Genomic DNA, 25,560 nt, shown 5'->3' with positions numbered 1-25,560 from the left:
TCTTTTGGTTTTTTTTTTTTTTTTTTTTTTTGGTTTTTCAAGACAGGATTTCTCTGTGTCACCCTGGCTGTCCTAGAACTCACTTTGTAGACCAGGCTGACCTCGAATTCAGAAATCCACCTGCCTCTGCCTCCCGACCGAGTGCTGGGATTAAAGGCGTGCGCCACCACACCGGACCCATTCTTTTATTTTGTATTTAACATTTTTCCTTATCAATAATGCAAACATTTAAAAGAAAGGTATTGGCTTGATACAGTGGCACATATCTATAATCCCAGCACGGGAAAGGCTGAGACAGAAAGATTTTGAGTTTCAGGCCAGCTTGGGTTATATAAAGAGACTATTTCAGAAAACAAAGGGCTGGAGAGATGGCTCAATAGTTAAGAACTCTGGTTGCTCCTCCAGAGGGCTCCAGTTGGGACTCCAAGCCCCTCCAGGGCAGCTCACAAGAATCTGTGCATCCAGGGCAGCTGGTGTTTTACTTCTGACCTCCTTGGGTAGGAGGCATATCTGTGAAGCACAGACATACATGCTGGCAAAACTCATTCATATAAAGTAACATTAAATAAATAAGGAAAAATAAAACGAATTAAATAGCCTGGCTGGAATCCAGCTCAGTGGTAAAGTGTTTACCTAGCATGTGCAGAGCCCTCAGGTTCCAAAGATGATAAATAAAACAAGCCATCAAAACAAGGATAAAAAAATTACTTTTAATATCTTATGGATTCTATAACAGACATAGAAGGCAATTTCTTATTTTAGAAAATATCTTCAGTTCTCTTTATTGATAATATAATTGCGACATTTATTTTATAGATTTAAATTACCTTAAGATTGAATGGAATAATTAGCTACAATGTGGTCCAGAAATTAAAATATACAAAAGAGCTTTATAAACAGACTTTTCCCCACTCCTGGTACATTTACAAATCACAAGATACATTTTTATTTTTAAAGTAAAGATTATAAAAATGAAACTAATTCATCCAATTTTTTCCAAGATATGACAAGAAATATTTATATACATGAAAAAATGCAGAAATAACATTTGCAGCTTAATTTTAATGTTTTAAAAATCACATCAGTTCTACAAATAACTACCTCTAGAGACAGCTTGATGCTTCTACTCCATGGATCATGCTTACAACAAAAAGTGTTCTAAACACAATGATCAGAATTCCTATATTCTAAACAACCTCTTTAAAATGTAACAATCAAAATGTGCTTTATATTTTCGCTTAGGACTATGACACAGTAAAATTACATTACATGGAAGAACTTATATCTTGACGTAATACCTCGGAAACATTGCTTCATCTAAATTGACGGTCCATTTACATTTCCTAGTACATACCAAGTTATTTTAGACAAGCATCTACAATGCTACTCTCCTTTTAAGGGCAAAGATATTTAATCTTTATCATAACTGCCTCTGGGAAACGCAGTGGCTTTTTAAACTCATGATAATCAAAGAACATGGTAATAGCATTTGAACAAGACCTGGGACTTTCTTCATTTGTTGACAATCTCCTTTCAAATACAACAGTAATTTTATTGAGAAGGAAGGACAGCTGGGGATATACCTCAGTGTGCAGCTGACTTTCTGATGGGATCTCATCATGCCTGCCATGTACAATGTCCTGGACTCAATCCCCAAAGAGAGTTAGAAAGAAAGAACGAAAGGAAGGAAGTGCTTTTCAAACCAAGAGATGGAAAGGTGTCTTTACCCACGGGAGATAATTCTGAGAAGAAACACAATAAGAACACTACTTTGTTGCTGGCTCTGTTTCACAGACCTTACATATTCAGTTCTCATTCTGCTACAATAAAAGGAAGTCAGCTGATTTTAATAACATTACACAATGTTAGAAGGCTGGAGATGTAGTTCAGAGGTAGAGCACTTATCTAGCAAGATAGGCAGAGAGACCCTGAGTTTACTCCCCAGAACAAGTAGAGAAGGGACAGAGTAGGAGGGGAAATAACGAGCGGGGTTAGCGGGCTGGGGTGTGGGCCATTGGCAGTGTGCGATTACACAATCAGAATGCATGAGTGTGATCCCCAGCACCATCCTAAGAAAGGAAGAGGCCAGTGACATAGCTCAGTGGCATGGCGCTGGCAGGCTGGGGATGTGGCCTAGTGGGTACATGTGCTTGGCATGCAAAGGCCCTGGGTTTGATTCCAGCCCTTCCCCCTCAGTAACCACAATTACAACGCAAAGTTTGGAATGGTATGGTAGGACTAACGGCAACCTCTTGAACTCACATGTGAACCTTCTTTTCCTTCCAAATAACACTTTACCCAAGATGGCTTTTCAAGGTGCTAAGGTATAACGTTTGCCATTAATAAATATGTTGGAGCAGGCATGGTGACCCACGCCTGGAATTTCAGTATGTGGGAGGCAGAGGCAAGAGGATTGCCTCTCTACAAAGAGGAGGTCTCTCCACAGTGAGGTCCAAGCCAGCCAGGGCAACATATGGAGATCCCATCAAAAAGAAAAAAACAAATTATGCTAAGAATTTTTGATCTGTGATTTTAAAACTCAAAGAAATCAAGTATTAAAATACCAGTGGTTCCTGTATCAAGGCGAACATCCCCTTCAAGTAATGTTTCCTTCACAATTACGGTATCATATATATATGCACACACACACACACACACACATCCTTCTGAGAATTTACTGAGGAAAATAACTACAAATCATGATTTTTTTTTTTCTTTCAGTTAAGGTGAAAGAATTGCTTCATCAGCTCATAGGTTGTGAAAGCCACAGCTTGAGAGGGAATACAGCGGATGTAGTTCAGAGATAAGCCACGGTACAATCCTCTCCGAATCCCATGGTGGCCATAGACGTACTTCATGGTCTCCCGCATGGTACTGAAAGGCAGTGGAAAATGATGTAGCAACCATCCAAAGGGGACAAGCCATCCACAAGGTGACAAGACAACTCAAGATCCCAGAACAGCTTTGTTTGTTGGATGGTTTCTTCAGACAGAATGGTGCTCTGTAGCCTGGGCTAGCTTTGAACTATAATCTTCTGCCTCCCAAATGCTGGGCAAAGAGGGCTCTGCCACCAGAACCAACCTATAGTAGCATTTTTAAAGGAGGCTTAACTGGTTATGGTTGCTCAAGCTTATAATCTTAGCACTTCAGAAGCTAAAACAGGAGTTTTACAGGGAGAGACTTTGTATCAAATAAAACAATAAATATTTGCATATGTAAAAACACACATACAAATGAGTCCCGCGCCTGTAGGTTTAGCATTTGGGAGTCAGGAAAACCAGGCATTCAAGGCTAGCCTTTGCTAAAGTAAGTCAAATGTTTGAAAACTGGCCTGGAGAGTTGGCTCAAAAGTTAAGAGAACTTCTGAACTCAGGTTCCATTCCCAACACCCATATGGTGCTCTACAACCATCTATAACTCCAGTCTCAAGGGACCCAATACCCTCTTCTGGCTTCAGCAGGCACCAGGAATGGACGTGGTGAAGACACACATGCAAACAAAAGCAAAGTGGCCTGAATGCAGTACATGAGACTTTGTATAAACTTCCATCTGGAATAGCTTTAGGAAGACAAAGGTGACACATAGCTAACATATCACAATGACCAAAAAAAGTCACTCCAAAAGGCAAACATTCCACAGGCTCCTCAGGACCATGTGCTGAGTCTGTACCACATCTAGGCTGTTAACTGACAGCACTAGCCCACAGTCACACTGATGGAAGCACTGGCTGTATGAACAGCCACTCTTTAAGCTTCCTTTACAGTGCAACTTTTCTGCAGCTGCTTGATGCTGCAGGCCTCAAGCCTGGGGTTACCCAAGTTCTAAGGGGCACTGCTGGGAATGAGGAGAGTGCTCCCAGGTGGGGCCTGGCTGGGGGCAGCTGGGGAAGACTGTAGGACCCTACCCTCTTCTTTGCTTTCTCTTTCATTCCCTGCCCATGGATTGGGTCAGGTTGAGTTTCTCTGAGACAAGGTCTTGTGTAGCCCTGAAGGATGGTGCATGTTCAAGGCCAGATGTGTACTACATAGTGAGATCCTGTCTCAAATACCAACCAACCAAGAGGCTGGGTAAGAGGGCCACACCTTATCCCTGGCACTTAGAATTTGAGAAAGAAAGCTCACAACTTCAAGGTCATCCATATTGCATACAGAATTGGAAGCCAACCAGGGCTACATGAGATTCTGTCTTAAAAATAGACATTTAAGCCGGGCGTGGTGGCGCACGCCTTTAATCCCAGCACTCGGGAGGCAGAGGCAGGCGGATTTCTGAGTTCGAGGCCAGCCTGGTCTACAAAGTGAATTCCAGGACAGCCAGGGCTACACAGTGAAACCCTGTCTTGGAAAAAAAAAAAAAATAGACATTTAAGGCTGGAGAGATGGCTCAGTGGTTAAGAGCATTAAAGAAGGACCTGAGTTCAAATCCCAGCAACCACATGATGGGTCACAACCATCTCATCTACATGAGATCTGATGCCCTCTTCTGGAATGTCTGAAGACAGCTACAGTGTACTTACCTATAATAAATAAATAAATCTTTAAAAAAAATTTAAAGACCACTAGTTTTCTAAAAATTATGAACAGTTAGACTTTAGAACACTTACAGGCACTTCTCAAACTCTGGCAGGACTGCCCCTAACTGCATTCTCCGTCGGGTCACATCAAATGGGTAGCTGAAGAAACATAAGAATTAAAGACTTAAAAACAATCTCTCATTTTCTATCTGACAACCACTGAAACCAACATCTACTGAGCAGTCTGGGACTGGGCAGGTGGAGGCAGGAGGATCTTAAGTTCAAAGCCATCCTCACCTACATAACAAGTTAGAGACTGGTTTTGACCAGGAGAACCTGGGTTTTTTGGGGCAGGCAGAGATGAGAGAAAGAAAACAGCTGTGAGAAAAGTCAGCTTTGAGGAAAGGGAGGTGACAGGGAGGCACTCCTGGTGCCTTCCTGGTGCTAGGGACATGTCCTTGGCTACCTCGGAGGCTTTCTCTGAAAGGTCCTGCTGCTTAGCTTCCAGTCCTTTTGCCTCCTTCTACGTGCTGAGTCTGTACCAGTTTCTTATGGTCTAGATAAATGGTTTGAAACCACCTTCCCAGTTGTTGTGACAAAACACCATGACCAAAGAGCAAGTTGGAGAGAAAGGCTAGATCTGGCTTATACTTCCATATTATTGCTCATCACCACAAGAAGTCAGGACAGAAACTCACACAGGACAGGAACCTGGAGGCAGAGCTGATGCAGAGGCCGTAGAGGGTGCTGCTTACTGGCTTGCTTCCCCTGGCTTGCTCAGCCTGCTTTCTTTTTTTTTTTTTTTTTTTTTCTTTTGGTTTTTCGAGACATGGTTTCTCTGTGTAGCCCTGCTGTCCTGGCACTCACTTTGTAGACCAGGCCAGCCTCGAACTCAGAAATCCGAGTGCCTCGGCCTCCCAAGTGCTGGGATTAAAGGTGTGCGCCACCACACCCGGCTCTCAGCCTGCTTTCTTATAGAACCCAGGACCACCAGCCCAGGAATGGCACCACCCACAATGGGCTGGGTCCTCGCCATTGATCACTAATCGAGAAAATGTCCTACAGCTGGATCTCACAGAGGCATTTTCCCAACTGAGGCTTCTTCCTCTAATGACTCTAACTTGTATCAAGTTGACACACAAAACCGGTCAGTATACATCTGTAATGCAGGGGATCTGATACCCTCTTCTGGCCTCTGAGAGAACTGTATTCCTATATACAAATACATATACATACATACATACATACATACATACATACATACATACATACAAAATCTATACAAAGGGAGAGTTTCTGAGTCAGCTATTATATTTTTCCTTTAATGAACCTAACCTTACAATCCTTCCTATACTATCTGGAACACACACACACACTCACACACCACAATCCAAAAACACATATACACACACACATAACACACCACATATTACACACTCTCAAACCACAATCCACATACACATACAACACATATCACATATTCACCCCACAGACCATACTCACACAACACATTAAATGTCTCAAATGTCAGAAACTTCTTGTGGGCAAATTGACCAGAACAAATGAATGGAGCCCAGAAGTGATAGCTCACATTTTAATCCCAGCACATGGGAGACAATGGGAGGCAGATTTTTTTAAGTTTGAGGCCAGCCTGGTCCACAAATTGAGTTCCAAGATAGCCAGGTCTATACAGAGAAACCCTGTCTCAAAAAACAATACAAACAAATAAAACAAAACAAAACAAAACCCAAAAAACAACGAAGAAATGAATGCTTATATTTACGTGATTGTTTTTTCAAATGAATCCCCAAGAAAGTGGGAGGATCTGGACTAATGCAATAGACTATTGGCATGTCATTACCTATAATATGCTTATGATGAAGGTATGTCTGAAAAAAGGATTGAATTAATATTTATCAAAATGAGGTGATATTTTATAAGGGAGTGTGCTCTTGATGGATTAGAAGAGAATAGCGTGATCACAACGTCAGCCAGAGACTTAGGAACTGAGTGGAGGCACTTACGAGATCGTCTGTGCTATTGCTCCGGCAACACCACCACAGAGGAGGTTTATGTGAGTTTTCAAAACTAAGACATTGGGGTTGTCGGACGAAGGTCGGCCAAGCAGGGCAGGAGCATAGGAAAGCCCAACACTCTTCAAGGTACCAAAGGTAAAAAAGGAGACACCTGAAAAGCAGAATACGACTCAGCATGACATGAACTGAGAAAGAGATCTTCATTGCATGGTAACAAAATAATTAAGGGAAACAATTAAGCATTTCCTAGTCTAAGACAATTGTTTTAACATGTTTAATTAATATTATAAATACTAATTCAAAGACATTACCAGTTATCAAAAAACACTAGCAATAGTTTCATATATTAATATATACTATGCACTGAAGGAGCAGAAGTGAAAACTATTTCAAATCATATAAGAGTAGAATTAAACAGTCTTCCAAGGTTTAAAATGAGTAAAATTTAAATTCGGGAGGGGGAGGGGGTCTGAGACAGTCTCACCACTGAGACAATCTCACCACGTAACTCCAGCTGGTAACTTGGAATCACTGTAGCCCTAGGAGCCCAAGCCTCTCAAGTGCTGAGATTAAAGAAGGCCTGTACCACCCAGCCCATACGTTCTATTCACACGCACATTAGACAATAGACTGTAGTGGTTTGAATATGCTTGGCCCAGGAAAGTGACACCATTGGGAGGTGTGGCCTTGTTGGAGGAAGTGTGTAACCTTGTAGGTGGGTTTGAGAGTTTCAGGACTTAAGATCCCCACCCCTGGCTACCTACAGAAAATGGTCTCCTGGCTGCCTTCGAATCAAGGTGCAGAACTCTCATCTTCTTCTGAGAACCTGATCTACCTCCATACTACCATGATGATAATGGGCTACACCTCTGAAACAGTAAGCCAGCCCCAATTAAATGTTGTCCTTATGGGGTTGGGGATTTAGCTCAGTGGTAGAGCACTTGCCTAGCAAGCACAAGGCCCTGGGTTCGGTCCTCAGCTCTGGGGGAAAAAAAATGTTGTCCTCATTAGAGTTTCCTTGGTCATGGTGTCTCTACACAGCAATAGAAACCCTAACTAAGATATAAATGTAATCAAAATATTTTTTAACTATAAAGTCATAAAGGCCAGGCTCACTGGAACACAGTTGCCAGCCCAGAACTTGAGAGTCCCAAGCAAGATCAGAATTTCACGGTCATTCTCAGCAATACAGCAAGTTCAAGGCTAGACTAAGGCACATTAAACCTTAGTCTCAAAAATAAACTAAACTAGAGAACAGCTCCACAGCAAAACCAAGAAATTACAGTTTATGTCTCCAACATAAGGAACCTCAAAGCCACACAATCGAATCAGCCACAGCATGATTTCCTTTATGTGAAATGCAGACCTACAGAGATATAAAGATTAATAGCTGTTTAGACTTGGGAGTCCTAACTACAGATGCAAGATGATGTCGAGTTCATTATGATGATGGCTGTGTATCTAAAATCAAGTAAAAACTGATGACTTGGACACTTACAGGGACAAATTGTACAATGTTCTAGTCATAACTCAATGAAGCTGTTATTGAATAACAAGAGAAGGGCTATTCCTGAAAGACACTTAGGGGCTAGAGAAACAGCTCAGCCTTAAGAGCTCTTGCAAAGGACATAGCACACACTCGATGCCTTACAGCAGTCTCTAAGCCCCATCTGGCCTCCAAGGGCAACGAACACATGCAGTGAACATACACATATATAGGCAAATCACTCACACTCGTATAATAAAAATAAATGTTAAAGGCAACAGTGTTCTAGCCAGCACAGCAGCCACAATTATAACCCTAGCACTGGGATTCAAGGTTCTCAGCTACGGAATGAGGCCAGCTTGGGCTACAAGACTTATCTAAAAACAAAGAATAATGAGAGCACTTCCTGCATATTACCAAGGCTGGCCCAAAACTCCCAGGTTCAGTCTCCTGCCTCAACTTCTCAAGCAGCTGGGAGTATGAGTGTTTACCACTCTGCCCAAATGTCAAATGTAGATGAGGTGATCTTGAAATTCTGACCCTCTCACCTTGACCTCTCCAGTGCTAGGATTAAAGAAATGTACAAACATATATTTCTTCCTTTGTTTTAGAATATGAGTGGCGCATGGATGCCTGGTGCTGCAGAAGCACTAAGAGGCTGTCAGCATCTGACCCAGAGTAACAGATGGCTGTGAGCCACCAAGCAGGTGCTGGGAACCAAACCCTGGTCCTCTGTAAGTGCTCTTAACTACTGAGCCATCTCTCCAGCCCCAAACCTGAATTCTTTTTTGTTTTTTTCCAAGACAGGGTTTCTCTGTGTAGTCCTGGCTGTTCTGGAACTCACTGTGTAGACCAGGCTGGCCTCAAACTCAGAAAGCTCCACCTGCCTCTGCCTCCTGAGTACGGGGATTAAGGCATGTGCCACCATGCCTGGCTCAAAACTGGGTCCTTAACAACATATGTGTTCATTAACAAGACGTTAACTGAATCACATATTAATATAAACACATAAATTTACATTTTTACTCAGTGTACATAAACAGCAAACTTTATATATAATGGGCTGAGTGACCATATTTGAGTTATAATGATTTCATTTCAGTCAGAGAGCAGCTTTTCATGTTGTCACTTTAAAAACACTGGTGGCATAAACACAAAGTAGGATGCTGACAAACTTCATTTTGATTTGCCTTCATGTCTGAGATGGGAGCTCGCTGTGTAGACCATGCTGGCTCCCAACTCAGAGCCCTCCCTGCCTCTGCCTCCAAGTGCTGGATGAAGGATATGTAGCATCTGCCTGGCCCAGTTTGAATCATACCTGCATATGGAGCCATTCCTAATATAGTAGGCATCAGACCTCGGTAGAATCCAAGGAAACCACCTTCCTTTGAATGAAGGAAATAGAGGATTATAACATACTCATTATGATAAACATCATCCAATAAAGGCACAGTGCAATGGAAGCGACCCTAGGACTCATGTGCGGTACAAACACCGGCTTCTCGGGGCTATTGCTGCGGTACCATTAATTAGTAACTCCCCTCCTCCCTCCTCCCTCTCTCCTTTGCTGTGGTACTGGGAATCAATCCAGATATTTTGCAGGGTAGGCAAGTGTTCTACCACTGATCTACACCCTAACCTAGTATCATTAATTCAGATGGAGGAAAAGGTAGCTATCCTTCCACAGTTCCCTAGAACAGAGAGGCAGTCTGTATGTTTGGAAAGTGGGATGGAGTACCTTGGCATAGATTGTCTTGAAGGCATGGATGATCCCTGAATAGGTGTGCTCTCCTTTCACCTGGAAGGCCAGGCGCACCCTGACCACATCGAGAGGGTAAGTGCAGATAACCGCTGTCATGCCTGGAAAGAAGGAAACTGCAAACGTAAAAACTGTGACATGCACATGTGTACACATACACTCCATAGAGCAACATTCTTAGTATTATAAAAATGGCGAAACTTACTAAGAACAAAGGTGAAATTAAGGACTAAAGACTCAAACCATCCAATAGCAGTACCTAAGGAGGGTTAGGGGGTTTTTGTTTGGTTGTTGTTTGAGACAGGATCTCACTATGCAGCCTTGGCTTACCTAGAGCTCAGATATCCTATCCACCCATGAGTGTCTACCCATAAGTGCTAGGTTTGAAGGTACCACTCCTGGAAAGGGTCAGTTCCTCTCAGTGTGAAATCCTGCTGTTCGCACCAAATGATGGAGCTCAAACACATCATGGTTTGGTCTCATTGGATATGATATTAGAAGTAAAAATGATTGTAGGCCAGGTGGCGGTGATGGCGCACACCTTTAATCCCAGCACGGAGGCAGAGGCAGGCAGATTTCTAAGTTAGAGGCCAGCCTGGTCTACAGAAAGAGTTCCAGGACAGCCAGGGCTACACAGAGAAGCCCTGTCTTGAAAAACAAAAACAAAAAACAAAACCAGTTGGTGGTGTGGGAGGCCACGCAGTAAGAAGCCCTCCCCAGTACAGGGCTTGCTACTTGTCAAGCAGCCTGAGGTTGAGATTTATTTGACCCCACAGCCATCAGGGATGAGCTGATTCTCAGGTACTATGTCCTTAAATTCATCACCATGAAATTTGGTGAAGTCCAACTTCTTGGACATGTGGATCTTCTGGTGGCCAGGGAACTTGAACTTGGCTCTATGAAGAGCCCCAATCACATGTTCCTTATTCTGCAGCTTGGCGCAAACGAACGTGATGACCTGCCCAAAGAGAACCTGACTACTGTGTCCTGGGGCTTCCCAAAGAGACCGTGACTAGCTGTTGGGATCCTGCTGGCCCAGCACAGGACAGCAGCATGTGGAAGCAGATGATACAGGAAGGGTAGAACTGCACTTGAACCTGTGGGATAGAGTCCCACACTGAAGTAAGGATCTTACGGTGTTTCAGAGATTCCTGAGGTTTCACAGTGAGGAATGTATTCTATTTGTTTATACCCAGTTTAATAGGATAAGGTTCAAAACACACCACTACTTTCATTTTAGAATTTAGACTACTTTGTAATTAACTAAATAGAATAAAGATATAAATGGCCAGCTCTGTGTTGTGGCTTACTCATGCTACCCAGCATTTCAGAGGCTGAGACAGAAGAGTTACTACAAGTTCCAGGCCACTATGAGCTACATAGTAAGTTCTAAACAACCTGAGCTACAGAGGAAACCTGTCTCAAAAAATAAAAACAATGGTCTGGAGATGATTCCGCAGTTGAGAGTACTGGCTGCTCTACCAAAGGTCCTGAGTTCAATTCCCAGCAAACACATGGTGGCTGACAACCATCTGTAATGGGATCCGATGCCCTCTTCTGGTGTGTCTGAAGACAGCAGTGCGCGCGCGCGCACACACACACACACTAAATAAATAAATAAATAAATAAATAAATAAATAATTTTTTTGTTTTGGTTTTTCGAGACAGGGTTTCTCTGTGTAGCCCTGGCTGTTCTGGAACTCACTCTGTAGACCAGGCTGGCCTCGAACTCAGAAATCTGCCTGCCTCTGCCTCCCAAATGCTGGGATTAAAGGCGTGCGCCACCATACCCAGCCCAAATAAATGTTTTTGAAAGAAAGAAAGAAAGAAAGAAAGAAAGAAAGAAAGAAAGAAAGAAAGAAAGAAAGAAAGAAAGAAAGAAAGAGGGATAGGGGAGGGAGGGAGGGAGGGAGGGAGGGAGGGAGGGAGGGAGGGAAGGAAGGAAGGAAGGAAGGAAGGAAGGAAGGAAGGAAGGAAGGAAGGAAGGAAGGAAGGAACCTCAGTGTTGAATTGCTTTCCGGGGTTTGGTTTTGTGGTTGTTTGCTCGTTGGTTGTCATTTGGTAGAGTGCTTGTCAAGCATTCATGAGACAAAATCTCTCTATTATGCAATTCTGACTGTCTTAAAACTCTGATATGTAGACCAGGTTGGCCTCAAACTTACAGAGATCCTCCTGCCTCAGCCTCCCAAGTGCTAGGATTAAAGAAGTGTTACACTACATCTGGCACTCTCAATTTTTCATGAATATATGATTTCAACTTCCACAAACAATCCAGTTAAGTTTAATGTGTTTAGATTTATTTTACTTCATGGGTATGAGTCTTTTATTTGGTTGTATGTCTACCACATACATGCCTAGTAGGTCCCTTGAAGCTAGAGTTATAAATGCTTGTGAACCATAGTGTGGATACTGAGAATAGAACCTGGGTCCTCTGCAAGAGCAACTGGTGCTGTTAACCACTAAGCCATCTTTCTATTCCTAAATTTAACACCTGCAATTCCATCACTGAGGTAAGCAGAAAGCTGGGGATTTCATGGCCACTTTGTCTAAATAGCTAATTTGAGGCCAGCCTAAGCTCTACAAGACCCTATTTCAAAAAACAAACAACAAAACCACACTGGGGATGTAGTTCACTTGGTAGAGTGTTTGTCAAGCACTCATGAAGCCCCAGATTCAATTCTCAGTATACATAAACTAGGCATGGCGGCGGTGGTGCACGCTGAGGAATCAGCCCATGGGGAGCAGAAGCAGGAGGACAGGAGGTTGAAAACTATCCTCAAGTACATAGCAAGTTCAAGGACACCTTAATACTCAAGACGCTGTATGGAAACAAAACAAGGGCCAGTTGTAATGCCTTATTATCAGTACTAGGGAGACAGAGGCCAGCCTAGGAGGGCTATCTAGTGAGATTCAAATCCCAGCAACCACATGGTGGCTCACAGCCATCCGATCTGATGCCCTCTTCTGGAAACAGCTATAGTGTACTTAGATATAATAATAAATAAATCTTTTAAAAAACAAAACAAAACAAAAAACAGTTCTCTAGCCTTGGTCTCCCAAGTGCTGTAAATTGAAGCACCTATAAGTACTGTACATTGATACACACATACACACACACACACACACTCTCTCTTTCTCATACACACACACTCTCTCTCTTTCTCATACGCACACACACATACATGCATGCACACGTGTGCATTTGCATGCAAATAAAAATAAATATTCAAACACAGGCCTACCAGGACTACATAGTAACACTGTGTCTCAATAAAAAATAAATAAATAAATAAATATTTAAAAAAATAACAGGAAGTATTCTCAACTATTTAGCCATCTCTCTAGCCCACCAAGTAAGCACTTTGATATAAAGAAAACGTATTTGTTCCGTATAAGATGGACCTACTCATCTTACCTGCCATGGATCCAGCCATTAATCTGTGCACATGACCAGAAACTCCCAGCTTTGTGGTAATGAACTAGAAACCAAAAACACTGAATTAAATGAGGGGCTGAAAAGATGGCTCAGAGGTTAAGGACATTTTCTGCTCTTGCAGACTTGGGTTCAGTTCCCAACACCCACATGGCAGCTTATGACCATCCCTAACAGCAGTTCTAGGGGATACAGCACCCTCTTCTGGCTACCATAGGCACCAGACATGCACAGTTCATACACACAGATACATATGAAAACAAACCATCCATATACATAAAATAAAATCCCAGCACTTGGAAGACAGAGAGAGGTGGATCTCTGTGAGTTAAGGCTAACCTAGTCTATAGAGCAAGTTTCAGGACAGCCAGAGCTGCACAGAGAAAACCTGTCTCAAAAAAAAGAAAAGAAAAAGAAAAAGAAAAAGGAAAAGAAAAAGAAAAAGAAAAAGAAAAAGAAAAAGAAAAAGAAAAAGAAAAAGGAAGAAAAAAGAAAAAGAAAGAGAAAAAGAAAAAGAAAGAAAAAAGAAAAAGAAAGAAAAAAGAAAAAGAAAAAGAAAAAGAAAAAGGAAAGGAAAGGAAAGGAAAGGAAAGGAAAGGAAAGGAACGAGTGTAGCAGGGAAGCTGCTGAAGCACTGCTGTGAAATAATAAACCTTTGTAACATGATTCCACTTACTGAATACCAAAATCCCAAACTGGGGGTGCAGTTCACTGGTAAAACATCTGTCTAGGGGGCTCAAGGCTCTGGGTTTGATCCTCAGAACAGCGAAATATGTATGCATGTATGTGTGCATAATTATATAGTTATATCATATACATTTATTAAATATGATATACATTTATACTTTATGCCAATTGAAAAAATATAGACATGATAAATGAATATAAATGAATATAAAAGAAAAGCCACAGCAGTATTCTCAGAGAACTGCAGAACAAGTTTATTTAGTGGGCTGGAGGGACGGCTCAGTGGGTGAAGCATGCTGGCTGCTGTTCCAGAGGATGTAGATTCTGTTTTGAGCACCCTCAGCAGCAAACCCCAGCTCCAGGGAGATCCAGTGCTAGTTTCTGGCCTCCACAAGCACCATACACACATACAAATATTTTTTAGTTTAAAAAGCATATTGAAATATTATAAATTTATCTTTTTTTTTTTTTTTTTGGTTTTTTCGAGACAGGGTTTCTCTGTATAGTCCTGGCTGTCCTGGAACTCACTTTGTAGACCAGGCTGGCCTCGAACTCAGAAATCCGCCTGCCTCTGCCTCCCGAGTGCTGGGATTAAAGGCGTGTGCCACCACGCCCGGCTCTAAATTTATCTTTTTTTAAAAAAAAACTTCAATTTTGATTCATTTTATTTTCTGTGTGTGTGTGTGTGTGTGTGTGTGTGTGTCTGTGTGTGTGTGTCTGTGTGAGTGGGTGTGCACAATCATGAATCAGGGGACAACTTGAAGGCGTCAGCTATCTACCATGTGGATTCCAGGAACTGCACGTAGGTCATTAGGCGTGGCAGAAGCCACCCTTACCCTTTACCTCCCTCACTGACTCTGTATCTATCTATCTGGAAGGCACTTTTGAGCTGGGCATGGTTGTGTACGCCTACAATTCCAGCACTTGAAAGGGAGAGGAGGCAAGACTAGGAGTTCAAAGCCAGCCTTGGCTACACAGTAACTTTTAGGCCAGTCTTACATAAAGTCCAGATCTATCTCAAAACAAATTAACAGGAAATGAAAAGACACTCAGTTGGGAAAGTGCTTGCACAGAAGCATAGAAGCTTGCACTGGATTCATAGCATCCAAGCTTAACTCTGAGCTAAAACTGCTAGTGTGCACAGAATTGTAGGCTCAGTCCCCAGCACTGGGGGAAAATTCCAATGGAGAGCATGCTAGCATACCCATATCATCCCAGGGCAGAGAGAATCTATTGTGTACTCAATGGTTGCATCTTTTGTCAATAAAATCCTATGGCCTATAGGGAAGGGAAGAATGGAAGGTGGGACATCCCGTCAGCAGAAAGGATTCTAGCATACAGCCAGACAGGGATTTGCCCAGGAACATGGAGGTGAAAACCATGGCAGCTGAGCAGAGGTAACCAGCCACATGGCAGGACATAGGCTAGAATAAATGGATAATAACTTATGATCTGATTGGGGAACCAATCTAAGCTTATGGCCAAGGTGTTTCAAGATATTTTGAGTCTCAGAGTTATTCTAGTTGCTTGGGCCTAGGAGGAAAAATATGCACTCACCATTCTTGTACTTGGGAGGCTGAGGCAGGAGGATCATTAGTTCAAACCTAGCCTGTGCTTAACATAAAGATACTGTTTCAAACCACAAAAGATGCAAGGGACTGCAAAGACATCTGCCACAAAGCCTGAGAACCTGAGCCCAAACACAGACCCCACAGGATGGGAGGATTTCTACAAGTTGCTCTTTGACTTCCACACACGCGCGCGTGTGCACACACACACACACACACACATACACACACACACACACACACACAAATGTTTGGTATTAAACATAACATTCAAAGACATGGAAGAAAGAAAAACCCACCTACCGTTTTATAATGCTCGAAGGCCATGAACTGGATTGCACCGTAGGGAAAGATCCGAATCATCATTGCACCGTTTCCTTTATATAGTCCAAGGTAGCCTTCCTTTTGGGGAACAGCACGCAGTGTGGAAAGTACCCCTATTCATGGAACAAGTTTAGAAGAATACTATTAAGGTAATGGAAACTAACTTTGAGCCAGGCATATACTCACATGTGTAATCCGTCTTCACTGTTTCTGTTTTGTTCTTCTTTCAGTTTGTACGTATTTACTATTGTGTATGTGTTTGAGAACGTGTGCACACTGGTATGCTCGTGTCACTGCACGTGTACAGGACAGAGGACAACTTTGAGGAGAAGGTTCTCCTTCCATAGTCATATGGGTCCTGGGGATCAAACTCATTAGGCTTATGTGGTAAGCACTTTACCCACAAAGCCATCTTGCTGGCCCATGTTTCCCCTTTTTCCTTTCTTTTTATGTTTCTTGTGTGTGTGTGAGTGTGTGTTTTGTGACAGGGTCTTACCATATAGCTCCAGCTGGCCTACAATCTCTAATTCACAGAGATCTGCCAGCTTCTGCCTCCTGAATACTAAAGACACTTGCCCCAGCTTCACCCTTGTTTTGTTCTTTTTTCTAAGTGTAATCTCAACACAGGGGAGGCTAAGGGAGAAAGATCACATGTTCAAGGTCAGCCTAAGCTACTTTTAAGTTTGAGATCCAACCTAAAGAACAGTGTCTTAATGTTCCCTCCTCCAATAAATGTGTTGAAATTCAATTTTTCATAAAAAAAGATAGAGATTAATAAACCATCATTCTTAATGAAACTTATTTAAGAAGTTACATAATTTCAAGAGTGTTTTGGTTTTTCTAGAAAGGTCTATGACTGAGGCTGGCCTCAAACATCCTAGGCAGCCAAGAATGACCTTGAAGCCTTGTTCATCCTGCCTCTACCCGTCAAGCGCTGGTATGTATTATTAGTATGCACCATCATGCTCAACCACAAATGGTATTTATTTTTTAACCATTTTTTAATTTTCCTTATATATACAGCTGTTTTGCCTATATATGTGTATGCATTATGTGAGTGCCAGATGCCCAAAGAGCTCAGAAGAGGGTACTGGACCCCGTGAACTAGATGCATGGTTGAACCACTGTGTGGGTGCTGGGAACTGAACCCAGGGCCCTACAAAAAGAACACATGCTTCCAACCTTCCACTGTAGCTGTCTTCAGACACACCAGAAGAGGGCGTCAGATCTCATTACAGATGGTTGTGAGCGACCATGTGATTGCTGGGAATTGAACTCGGGACCTCTCAAAGAGCAGTCAGTGCTCTTAACCTCTGAGCCATCGCTATTCCATTTGTTTTCATCTTTGGCTTTTTGGCAAGTTGGCAAAATTTCAACCTAGCTTTTTGCCAACTTGACACAAGGTAATCATCTGAGAGGGGAGATCCTCAACTGAGAAAACGCCTCCATACTATAGGGCTGTAGGCAAGCAGGACTGTAGGGCATTTTCTTAACTAGTGATTGATGTGGAAGGGGGCCCAGCCCTTTGCGGGTGGGACCACCTCTGAGTTCTACATGAAAGTGGTCCTGGGTTCTATAAAAAAGTACATTGAGAACTGGCCCCTGTTAGTGCACACCTTTAATCCCAGGACTCAGGAGGCGGGGAAGGGCAGATCTCTAAGATCCAAGCCAGCCTGGTCTACAGAGGACTGCCAGGGCTGCACAGAGAAATTCAGTCTTGGAAAACCAAAAAGAAAAAGAAAAGGAAAAGGGCGAACTGAGCAAGCTGTGAAGAGCAAGCCAGTGTTCTTAACTGGGAATCGTCTCTGTGAAGCCGCAGTCCTCCGAGGCTGCTATCCTGGTGCATGGCTCTGCATCAGCTCCTATGGTTCTGCCCTGTGTGAGATCCTGTCTGCCTTCAGTGATGAACTGGGATACAGAGGAGCAAGTGAAATAAACCCTTTCCTCCCCAGCGTGCTTTTGTTCATGGTGTTTTATCACAGCAATAGAAACCCTGACAAGACGGCATGTAGAACTCACCTAAATGTTTGTAATGACGGTTGTGAGCTTGTAATAAAACCTTCACTCGATCCAGGGGGGCAACTGTGGTTTTGGCGCAGCATCCAGCAATACCTAAAAGAAAATGGAAAGGTCAGAAAGAAACTGGAGAGCACCTCCTCCCAAAGGGAAATCATCACGGGTCCAGCCAGAACACCAGCTACACTTCAGTTTGGTCTCCATGGGGAGAAGTGCTTAGTAAAAGGTTCTGCACATCAATGGCCCTATTTCCTGGAACTTACAAACAAGTTCTCAGTGTATCCAGCAATGGAATACCCACTGCCGGAAGACTGGAGGGCAATTTACTCAACTGGGAAGTTCCATTTGAAACTCTCTTCTAAAAATATTTTCGGGGGCGAGATGGCTCAGTGGTTAAGATCGTCGACTGCTCTTCTGAAGGTCCCAAGTTCAAATCCCAGCAACCACATGGTGGCTCACAACCATCCGTAACAAAATCGGATGCCCTCTTCTGGAGTATCAGAAGACAGCTACAGTGTACTTACATATAATAAATAAATCTTTAAAAAAATATATTTTCATTAAAACATCAAAACAAGTGTTGCCTACAGAATCAATTATTCATTACAGTGCAGCAAGTATGCACCTGGTGCCTACTCTGTTGCACTTGTCAGCAGGTATGCATGCAAGCAGAGACATGCTTACAGCACGTTCCCATAGATGCCTGCCTGAGCCGTTAGCCTACCAACAAGGATGGCTCTAAAATGACTGAATAAAGGACATGGTGGCACACTTCAGCCAAGGTTGAGACAAGAGAACTCTAGTTCTTGTTGCTGCAGATACACAGTTCCACATCAGCTTGAGCTACAGAGTGAGCTCAGGTCTCAAAAAATTAAATAATTATCACCCCATGCCTTTAATCCCAGCACTTGAGAGGCAGAGGCAAGCATGTCATCTGTGAGTTAGGGACTAACCTAGTCTACATAGTGAGTTCCAGGACAACCAGGGCTACAGAACTATAGAGAAATCCAGGCTCAGAAAAACAAACTACAGAAAGAAACAAGAGGGCTGGTGAGATGGCTCAGTGGGTAAGAGCACCCGACTGCTCTTCTGAAGGTCTGGAGTTCAAATCCCAGCAACCACATGGTGGCTCACAACCATCCGTAATGAGATCTGACTCCCTCTTCTGGAGTGTCTGAAGACAGCTACAGTGTACTTACATATAATAAATAAATAAATAATTCTTTAAAAAAAAAAAAAGAAAGAAACAAGAGCTAGATAACATGGCTGTAGTGGCTTACGGTACTTGCCATCAATCCTCATGACCTGAGTTTCCTCCTGAGACCCATATTATGGAAAGAGTATACCAATTCCCACAAGTTACCCTCTGACGTGTGCACATGCCCCCACCCCACATACACCCAAAAATAAATGTAATTTAAGCCGGGCGTGGTGGTGCACGCCTTTAATCCCAGCACTCGGGAGGCAGAGGCAGGCGGATTTCTGAGTTCGAGGCTAGCCTGGTCTACAAAGTGAGTTCCAGGACAGCCAAGACTATACAGAGAAACCCTGTCTCGAAAAAACAAAAAATAAATAAATAAATAAATAAATAAATAAAAAAAATAAATGTAATTTAAGAAATTTTGAGGCCGGGCAGTGGTGGTGCACGCCTTTAATCCCAGCACTCGGGAGGCAGAGGCAGGCGGATTTCTGAGTTTGAGGCCAGCCTGGTCTACAGAGTGAGTTCCAGGACAGCCAAAGTACACAGAAAAACCCTGTCTCGAAAAACAAAAACAAAAACAAAAACAAAAACAAAAAAAAAAAAAAAGAAAAGAAAAGAAAAGAAAAGAAAAGAAATTTTAGGAAGCCAGTTATGGTGGTGCATGCCTTTAGCCTTTAATACCGGCACTCAGGAGGCAGAGGCCTGTGAGTTTGAGTCCCAACTGCTCTACACTCCAAGTTCAATACAGCCAAGTCAACATAGAAACCCTGGCTCAAGAAAAAAGGAAAGAGAGAGAGAAAAAGAGGAGAGAGGGAGAGGGACAGGGGAGAGGGGGAGGGGGAGGGAGCGGGAGAGGGAGAGAATTTTAGGAGCTTGAGAGGTAATTCCCAGTTAAGAACACTGATTGTTCTTCCAGAGGACCTGAGTTCAACTCCCAGCATCTACACAGCTGTCCATAATGATCTGTAACTCCAGTACCAGGGTATTCAATGCTCTTTTGGCATTCATTGGCACTACCTGTATATGGTGTGCAGACATACATACAAAAGCACCCAGCACAAAAATAAAAATAAAGGAAAAATTATTTAATTTAAGCACACACATAAGAAGGCTTTCCTACTAGAAGCAGGCATGGGAACACTCCTATAATCCCAGCACTTGGAGGCAGAAGCAGGAGATCTGCCTCAGATACATGCCAAGTTAGAAGCCAGCCTAGACTACATGAGAGCCTGTGTCAAAACCCTACTTCTCTCTAATTTGGTAATGGAAGAAATAGGCTCATTATTGTACAATCCATATACTCTTTCTGCTTGTTAGTACATGACAGGGCCTTGCTATGTGCCACATAATGGTCTTGAAACCATGTTTCTCCTATCTCAGTCTCTCTAATAGTAGGATTGTTTATTGGACGTTTTTACACTATACTATGTTTTTCAGAACAGCTTACATATTTCAAAATTATTTATACAGCCAAAAGAAATGTAGACAATCAATTTGGGAGGTGGCTTGTAAGAGAACAGCAAAGAGTGAGACTGAAGGCTTTGCTTGATATTTATAATTATTGTATCAATTTTGAATAAGAGGACTTTATAAGTTACTCTTAGTCTGAGATAAATGCTTTTCAACATCATCACAGCCAATGAACCAGAATCTTACCTTCACCTAACATCTGTGCCACCCTCCAAGCAGAGCCATTGCTCATTGAAACAGTTGATGAATGACTTCATGGATAGACAGTCTTAATATACACACCATTTCTTAAATTAATATAACCTGTTCCCTGCTGGCTGAGAATGACGACAATCACTCAAGTCAAATAACTTTGATCGTAGCAGGAAATCTGTATCCAAAAATTGTGCCTACAATTCATTCCTTGGCGCAGCAGAACTGTCAACTCTTAGCTTTTCTACTATGAAGGTAAAATCCTTTGGTGATGTGAGAGACATTCAAGTACAGCCTTATTACAATGAACTCCAATATCCAAAAACTGTTCTTATTTTGTGTTTGTACCACAGGAAAAGTCAAATTTCTGAGTTTGAGGTCAGCCTGGTCTACAAAGTGAGTCCCAGGACAGCCAGGGCTACCCAGAGAGATCCCAGTCTCAGGGGGGGGAAGAAGAAGAAGAAGAAGAAGAAGGAGGAGGAGGAGGAGGAGGAGGAGGAGGAGGAGGAAGAGGAAAAATTGAGTGTTCACTTTGTAGCAAGCAATAGGCTAAGAGATTTGACTGTAGACACTGTGCCAAGATTGCTACACTCTCATTTAACCCATTCAGTACTGGAACATCACGGAGTCGGGTGGCACAGACATGTGATCCTACCTACTGGAAAGGCTGCACAAGGATCCTGAGCTTAGAGCATGCCTGTGCTACAGGGCAAGTGCAAGGCTGCCACGGGCAACTTAGTGAATCTGAACCTGAGCAAAGGGCTGGAAGCACGAGCTGCTCCTGCAGAGGTTATGGCATATGGTAGCTCACAACCATTCTAGTAATTCTAGTTCCACGGGATTGGACAGCCTCTTCTGTCTGTGCGCACCAGGACTGCACAGGGTGCACATACGCACATACATACATACACACAGGGAAAACACACATAATAACTAAGGAAGCAATTATTTTTTAAAAAAGGAAAGAGGAGGGCTGGAGAGATGGCTCAGCGATTAAAAGGACTGACTGCTCTTCCAAAGATCCAAAGAGTTGAATTCCCAGCAACCGCATGATGGCTCACAACCATCTGTACAGCCACAGTGTACTCAAATACATAAAATAAATAAATAAACCTTAAAAAAAAAAAAAGGAAAGGGGCTGGTGAGATGGCTCAGTAGGTAAGAGCACCCGACTGCTCTTCCAAAGGTCCTTAGTTCAAATCCCAGCAACCACATGGTGGCTCACAACCACCCGCAACGAGATCTGACTCCCTCTTCTGGTGTGTCTGAAGACAGCTACAGTGTACTTAACATGTAATAAATAAATAAATCTTAAAAAAAAAAAAAAAAAAAAAAAAAAGGAAAAAGGAGCAGCAGCAGGAGGAGGAGCAGCAACACAGGGTGTGGTGGACACATCTGAGACACTGTGCTAAGATTGTCTGAGACATGGCCCTAGGAAAGCAGAGGCGGGGGTCTGAGGAATTCAGTCACCTTCAGCTAAATACTAAGTTGGAGGCCACCCTGCCATATATGAGATTCTGTCTTAAACTCTAATCAGACATGGTGGCACATCTTTAATCTCAGCACTGGGGAGGCAGAGGCAAGCAGATTTCTGAATTTGAGGCCAGCTTACTGGGAGTATAATTATTTTCTTCTGCAGATTAAAAAAATTTTGTTTTGTTTTTGTATTTTGAGATAGGGTTCCTTCTTCATGGGGATCTGGTGATGCAATGGCTGCCAAGAACAAAATCCTTGGCAGTGTATGCAATCTGTTGTACGTCTGGGTTCCCCTTAGAGGCTTTCAAAATAGTTTTCTGATGGATATTGGTATCTCTGATCTCAATGCTGACCCCAAACTAGGATCCAAAAAAATATTCAAAGTACCTCTGGGAAGGCCAGGGCAGTATGGGAAGGGTTCATGTAGAGGTTTGAATGAGAATGGCCCCTATCTTGGATTTATTGCTGTGAACAGACACCATGACCAAAGCAACTCCAAGAACAATATTTAATTGGGGCTGCTTATACGTTCAGAGGTTCAGTCCATTATCATCAAGGTGGGAACATGTCAGCATGGTGCAGGGAACTGAGTGTTCTACATCTTCATCTGAAGACTGCTAGCAGAATACTGACTTTCAGGTAGCTAGGGTGAGGGTCTTATATATAGTCCATGCCCACAATGACACATCTACTCCAACAAGGCCACCACAAGTACTCCAACATGGCCACACCTAATTGTGCCACTCCCTGGTCTGAGCATACACAAACCATCATAGCTCCCAAAGTCTCATATTCTTAAATACTCCGTCCCTGTGCCAGGCAGTGGTGGTGCATGCCTTTAACCTCAGAACTTGGGAGGCAGAGGCAGGAAAAACCAAAAAATTAAATTAAATAAACAAATACTGGTCCCTGATTGGTGGAACTGTAGTAAAGGATTGGGAGATGTGGCCTTGTTGGAGAAGGTGGGTCACTAGGAGTAGGCTTTGAGTTTCAAAAGACTCCCATCATGGCCAGTGTACACACACACACACACACACACACACACATTGGTTTTTCTTTTTTTTTTTTTTTAAAGATTTATTTATTTATTATATGTAAGTACACTGTAGCTGTCTTCATACACTCCAGAAGAGGGCGCCAGATCTTGTTACGGATGGTTGTGAGCCACCATGTGGTTGCTGGGATTAGAACTCTGGACCTTCGGAAGAGCAGTCGGGTGCTCTTACCCACTGAGCCATCTCACCAGCCCCACATTGGTTTTTCAAGACAGAGTTTCTCTGTGTAGCTCTGGCCATCCTGGAATTCATGTTGTAGACCAGGCTGGCCTGGAGCTTATGTAGATCTGCCTGGCTCTGCCTCCAGAGTGCTAGGACTAAGTAACAAATGTCTTTTTAATCTGAGAAGAAAATAATTACATTCCCAAAACAGCTGCAAGCTATGACCCTATCTTTCTTTTTTTTTTTTTTGGTTTTTTTTTTTTTCGAGACAGGGTTTCTCTGTATAGTCCTGGCTGTCCTGGAACTCACTTTGTAGACCAGGCTGGCCTCGAACTCAGAAATCCGCCTGCCTCTGCCTCCCGAGTGCTGGGATTAAAGGCGTGCGCCACCACGCCCGGCGACCCTATCTTTCCATGAGTCTTCATGATATGTTTTTTTTTTATTGCCAGTCATAAATAATTAACTGAGCCAGGTGTGGTGGCACATGCCTTTAATCCCAGCACTCGGGAGGCAGAGGCAGGTGGATATCTGAGTTCGAGGCCAGTTTGGTCTACAAAGTGAGTTCCAGAACATACAAGGCTACACAGAGAAACCCTGTCTGGAAAAAAAAAAAAAAAAACATAAATAATTAACTGATGACAACTCAAATAATCAATCATTGTGGGGAGGGAGAGGTTAAGAGATACAAACTTACAAACACCTGCATACTGAAAGGGAGAGGAACCACAACACATGCAAGCCATCTGGTAGCCTAACCACAAAGCACACTGCTTCTTTTCAAGCTGTTACAAGCTTGTTTACCACGATTCCTAGAACCAGTTTTGGTTGTAGGCAGTTTTCTTTTTTTTGTTTTTCTGAGACAGGGTTTCTCTGTGTAGCCCTGGCTGTCCTGGAACTCACTCTGTAGACCAGGCTGGTCTACAACTTGGACCACTGATTTGTTGTTCTTCTCAAGCCCCTCCCGCTTTTGTTCAGCAGCTTACCATCATCGATCTAGAAGATTACCCAAAACAACAAAGCCAGGGATCTTTGCTATCACCTCCATCTATCTTCTATTGCATGACAAGGTCTGCGGGCTTGCTTCTCCACCTGTTTGGTTTTTGGTTTTTTAATTTTTTTTTTTTTTTCGAGACAGGGTTTCTCTGTGTAGCCCTGGCTGTCCTGAACTCACTCAGACCAGACTGGCCTCGAACTCAGAAATCCGCTCGCCTCCCAAGTGCTGGGATTAAAGACGTGCACCACCACCGCTGGGCGGTTGTAGGCAATTTTGCACAATATCCTTAGTCATTTTATTTTGTTTTTGAGACAGCGTATCACTTTGGCTTGCCCGGAACTTGCTATGAAGACCTGGTTGACGTCAAACTCAAGATCTGCCTGCCTTTGCATCTGCCTGGTGCTGCGATTTAAGGCACATTCCACCATGTCCAGCTCATATCCTAGTCTATTTTTCAAAGTTAACCTCCAGAGACGGACTGTGCGACATGTGCCTGTAATTCCAGCACTTGGGATGCAGAGGCAGGAGAATCCGGAGTTCAAAGCCAGCGTCAACTACATAAGGATCTTGGGGGGGGGGGGGAGGGAATACATGAAATATTCTCATATCATTATCCGCGCGCGCGTACTCTCGCGAAGGGGGCGCGAACCCAAGCTGGCCTCCACCTCCAAAACTTGTTTTCCTTTCAAGCAAACAGCAAAACCCAATCCTACACTGTCACTCCTGTGATTTGTAACAGAAAGGGGTGGTGACCACCATGTCCCACGTAAAAAATCCTGTTTTCAACCTTCAGAAATAGGTGCTTGGTTCAGAGGAGGGATTAGCCCCGGCTGCAGCGGCTGAAGTGAAGGCCCGGCTGGGCGCTGCAGCAGGAGAAGCTCGGGATTGTCTGATCGGCCCGCGGACCGGCTTCACCACCCAGCCCCGGGGTCCGGGCGGTGGATACTGACCTCCAGCCAAGAAGGAACGCAGCCAGTAGAAGTCTCGGCGCGAGGTCGGGCCCCCGCTCCCCGCCGCCTGCGGCACCGAGGGTGCAGGTTCGGCCGCCGCCAGGGCCGCCGCAGCCACCAGGGCCGCCATCGGGACCTGCGCCACGTCCCGAGCCTCCGCTGCCAACTTACAAAACACTGGGCAACACCATGGCTGGAGCCGGCTCTGACAGGAGCCCAGCCGCCGCGCGGGCGGGGCCAG

At 43.4% G+C, this 25,560-nt stretch overlaps 1 protein-coding gene and 1 non-coding gene across 4 annotated transcripts; one reads left to right on the top strand and one right to left on the bottom strand.

The window, feature by feature from the left end:
* Positions 1-690: 690 nt before the first annotated feature.
* Positions 691-25,560, bottom strand: Slc25a16 (solute carrier family 25 member 16). Of its 3 annotated transcripts, none has more exons than XM_021173970.2 (9): positions 25,320-25,560; positions 17,823-17,915; positions 15,783-15,916; positions 13,207-13,270; positions 9,771-9,892; positions 9,351-9,417; positions 6,535-6,697; positions 4,601-4,669; positions 691-2,874 (listed from the first exon to the last, which is right to left on the bottom strand). In XM_021173970.2, exons 1-9 carry the CDS (start codon positions 25,447-25,449, stop codon positions 2,718-2,720), a joined length of 999 nt encoding a protein of 332 aa, XP_021029629.1. In that variant the 5' UTR covers positions 25,450-25,560; the 3' UTR covers positions 691-2,717. The 3 variants fall into 3 exon arrangements, with proteins under 3 accessions (XP_021029629.1, XP_085698974.1, XP_085698975.1); XM_085842848.1 differs by having other exon boundaries at positions 9,351-9,420; positions 9,792-9,892; XM_085842849.1 differs by lacking the exons at positions 13,207-13,270; positions 17,823-17,915; positions 25,320-25,560 and having other exon boundaries at positions 15,783-15,914.
* Positions 22,345-22,473, top strand: LOC115032194 (small nucleolar RNA SNORA70). Its single transcript, XR_003837852.1, has one exon. It is a non-coding gene; the product is annotated as a small nucleolar RNA SNORA70 (small nucleolar RNA).

Source organism: Mus caroli, unplaced genomic scaffold, assembly GCF_978045245.1.
Source record: "Mus caroli unplaced genomic scaffold, Mus_caroli_1 scaffold_9, whole genome shotgun sequence".
NCBI classification, from domain to species: Eukaryota; Metazoa; Chordata; class Mammalia; order Rodentia; family Muridae; genus Mus; species Mus caroli.
Note: the sequence above shows the minus strand (reverse complement) of the source record. Positions and strands in the feature narration are given on the sequence as shown.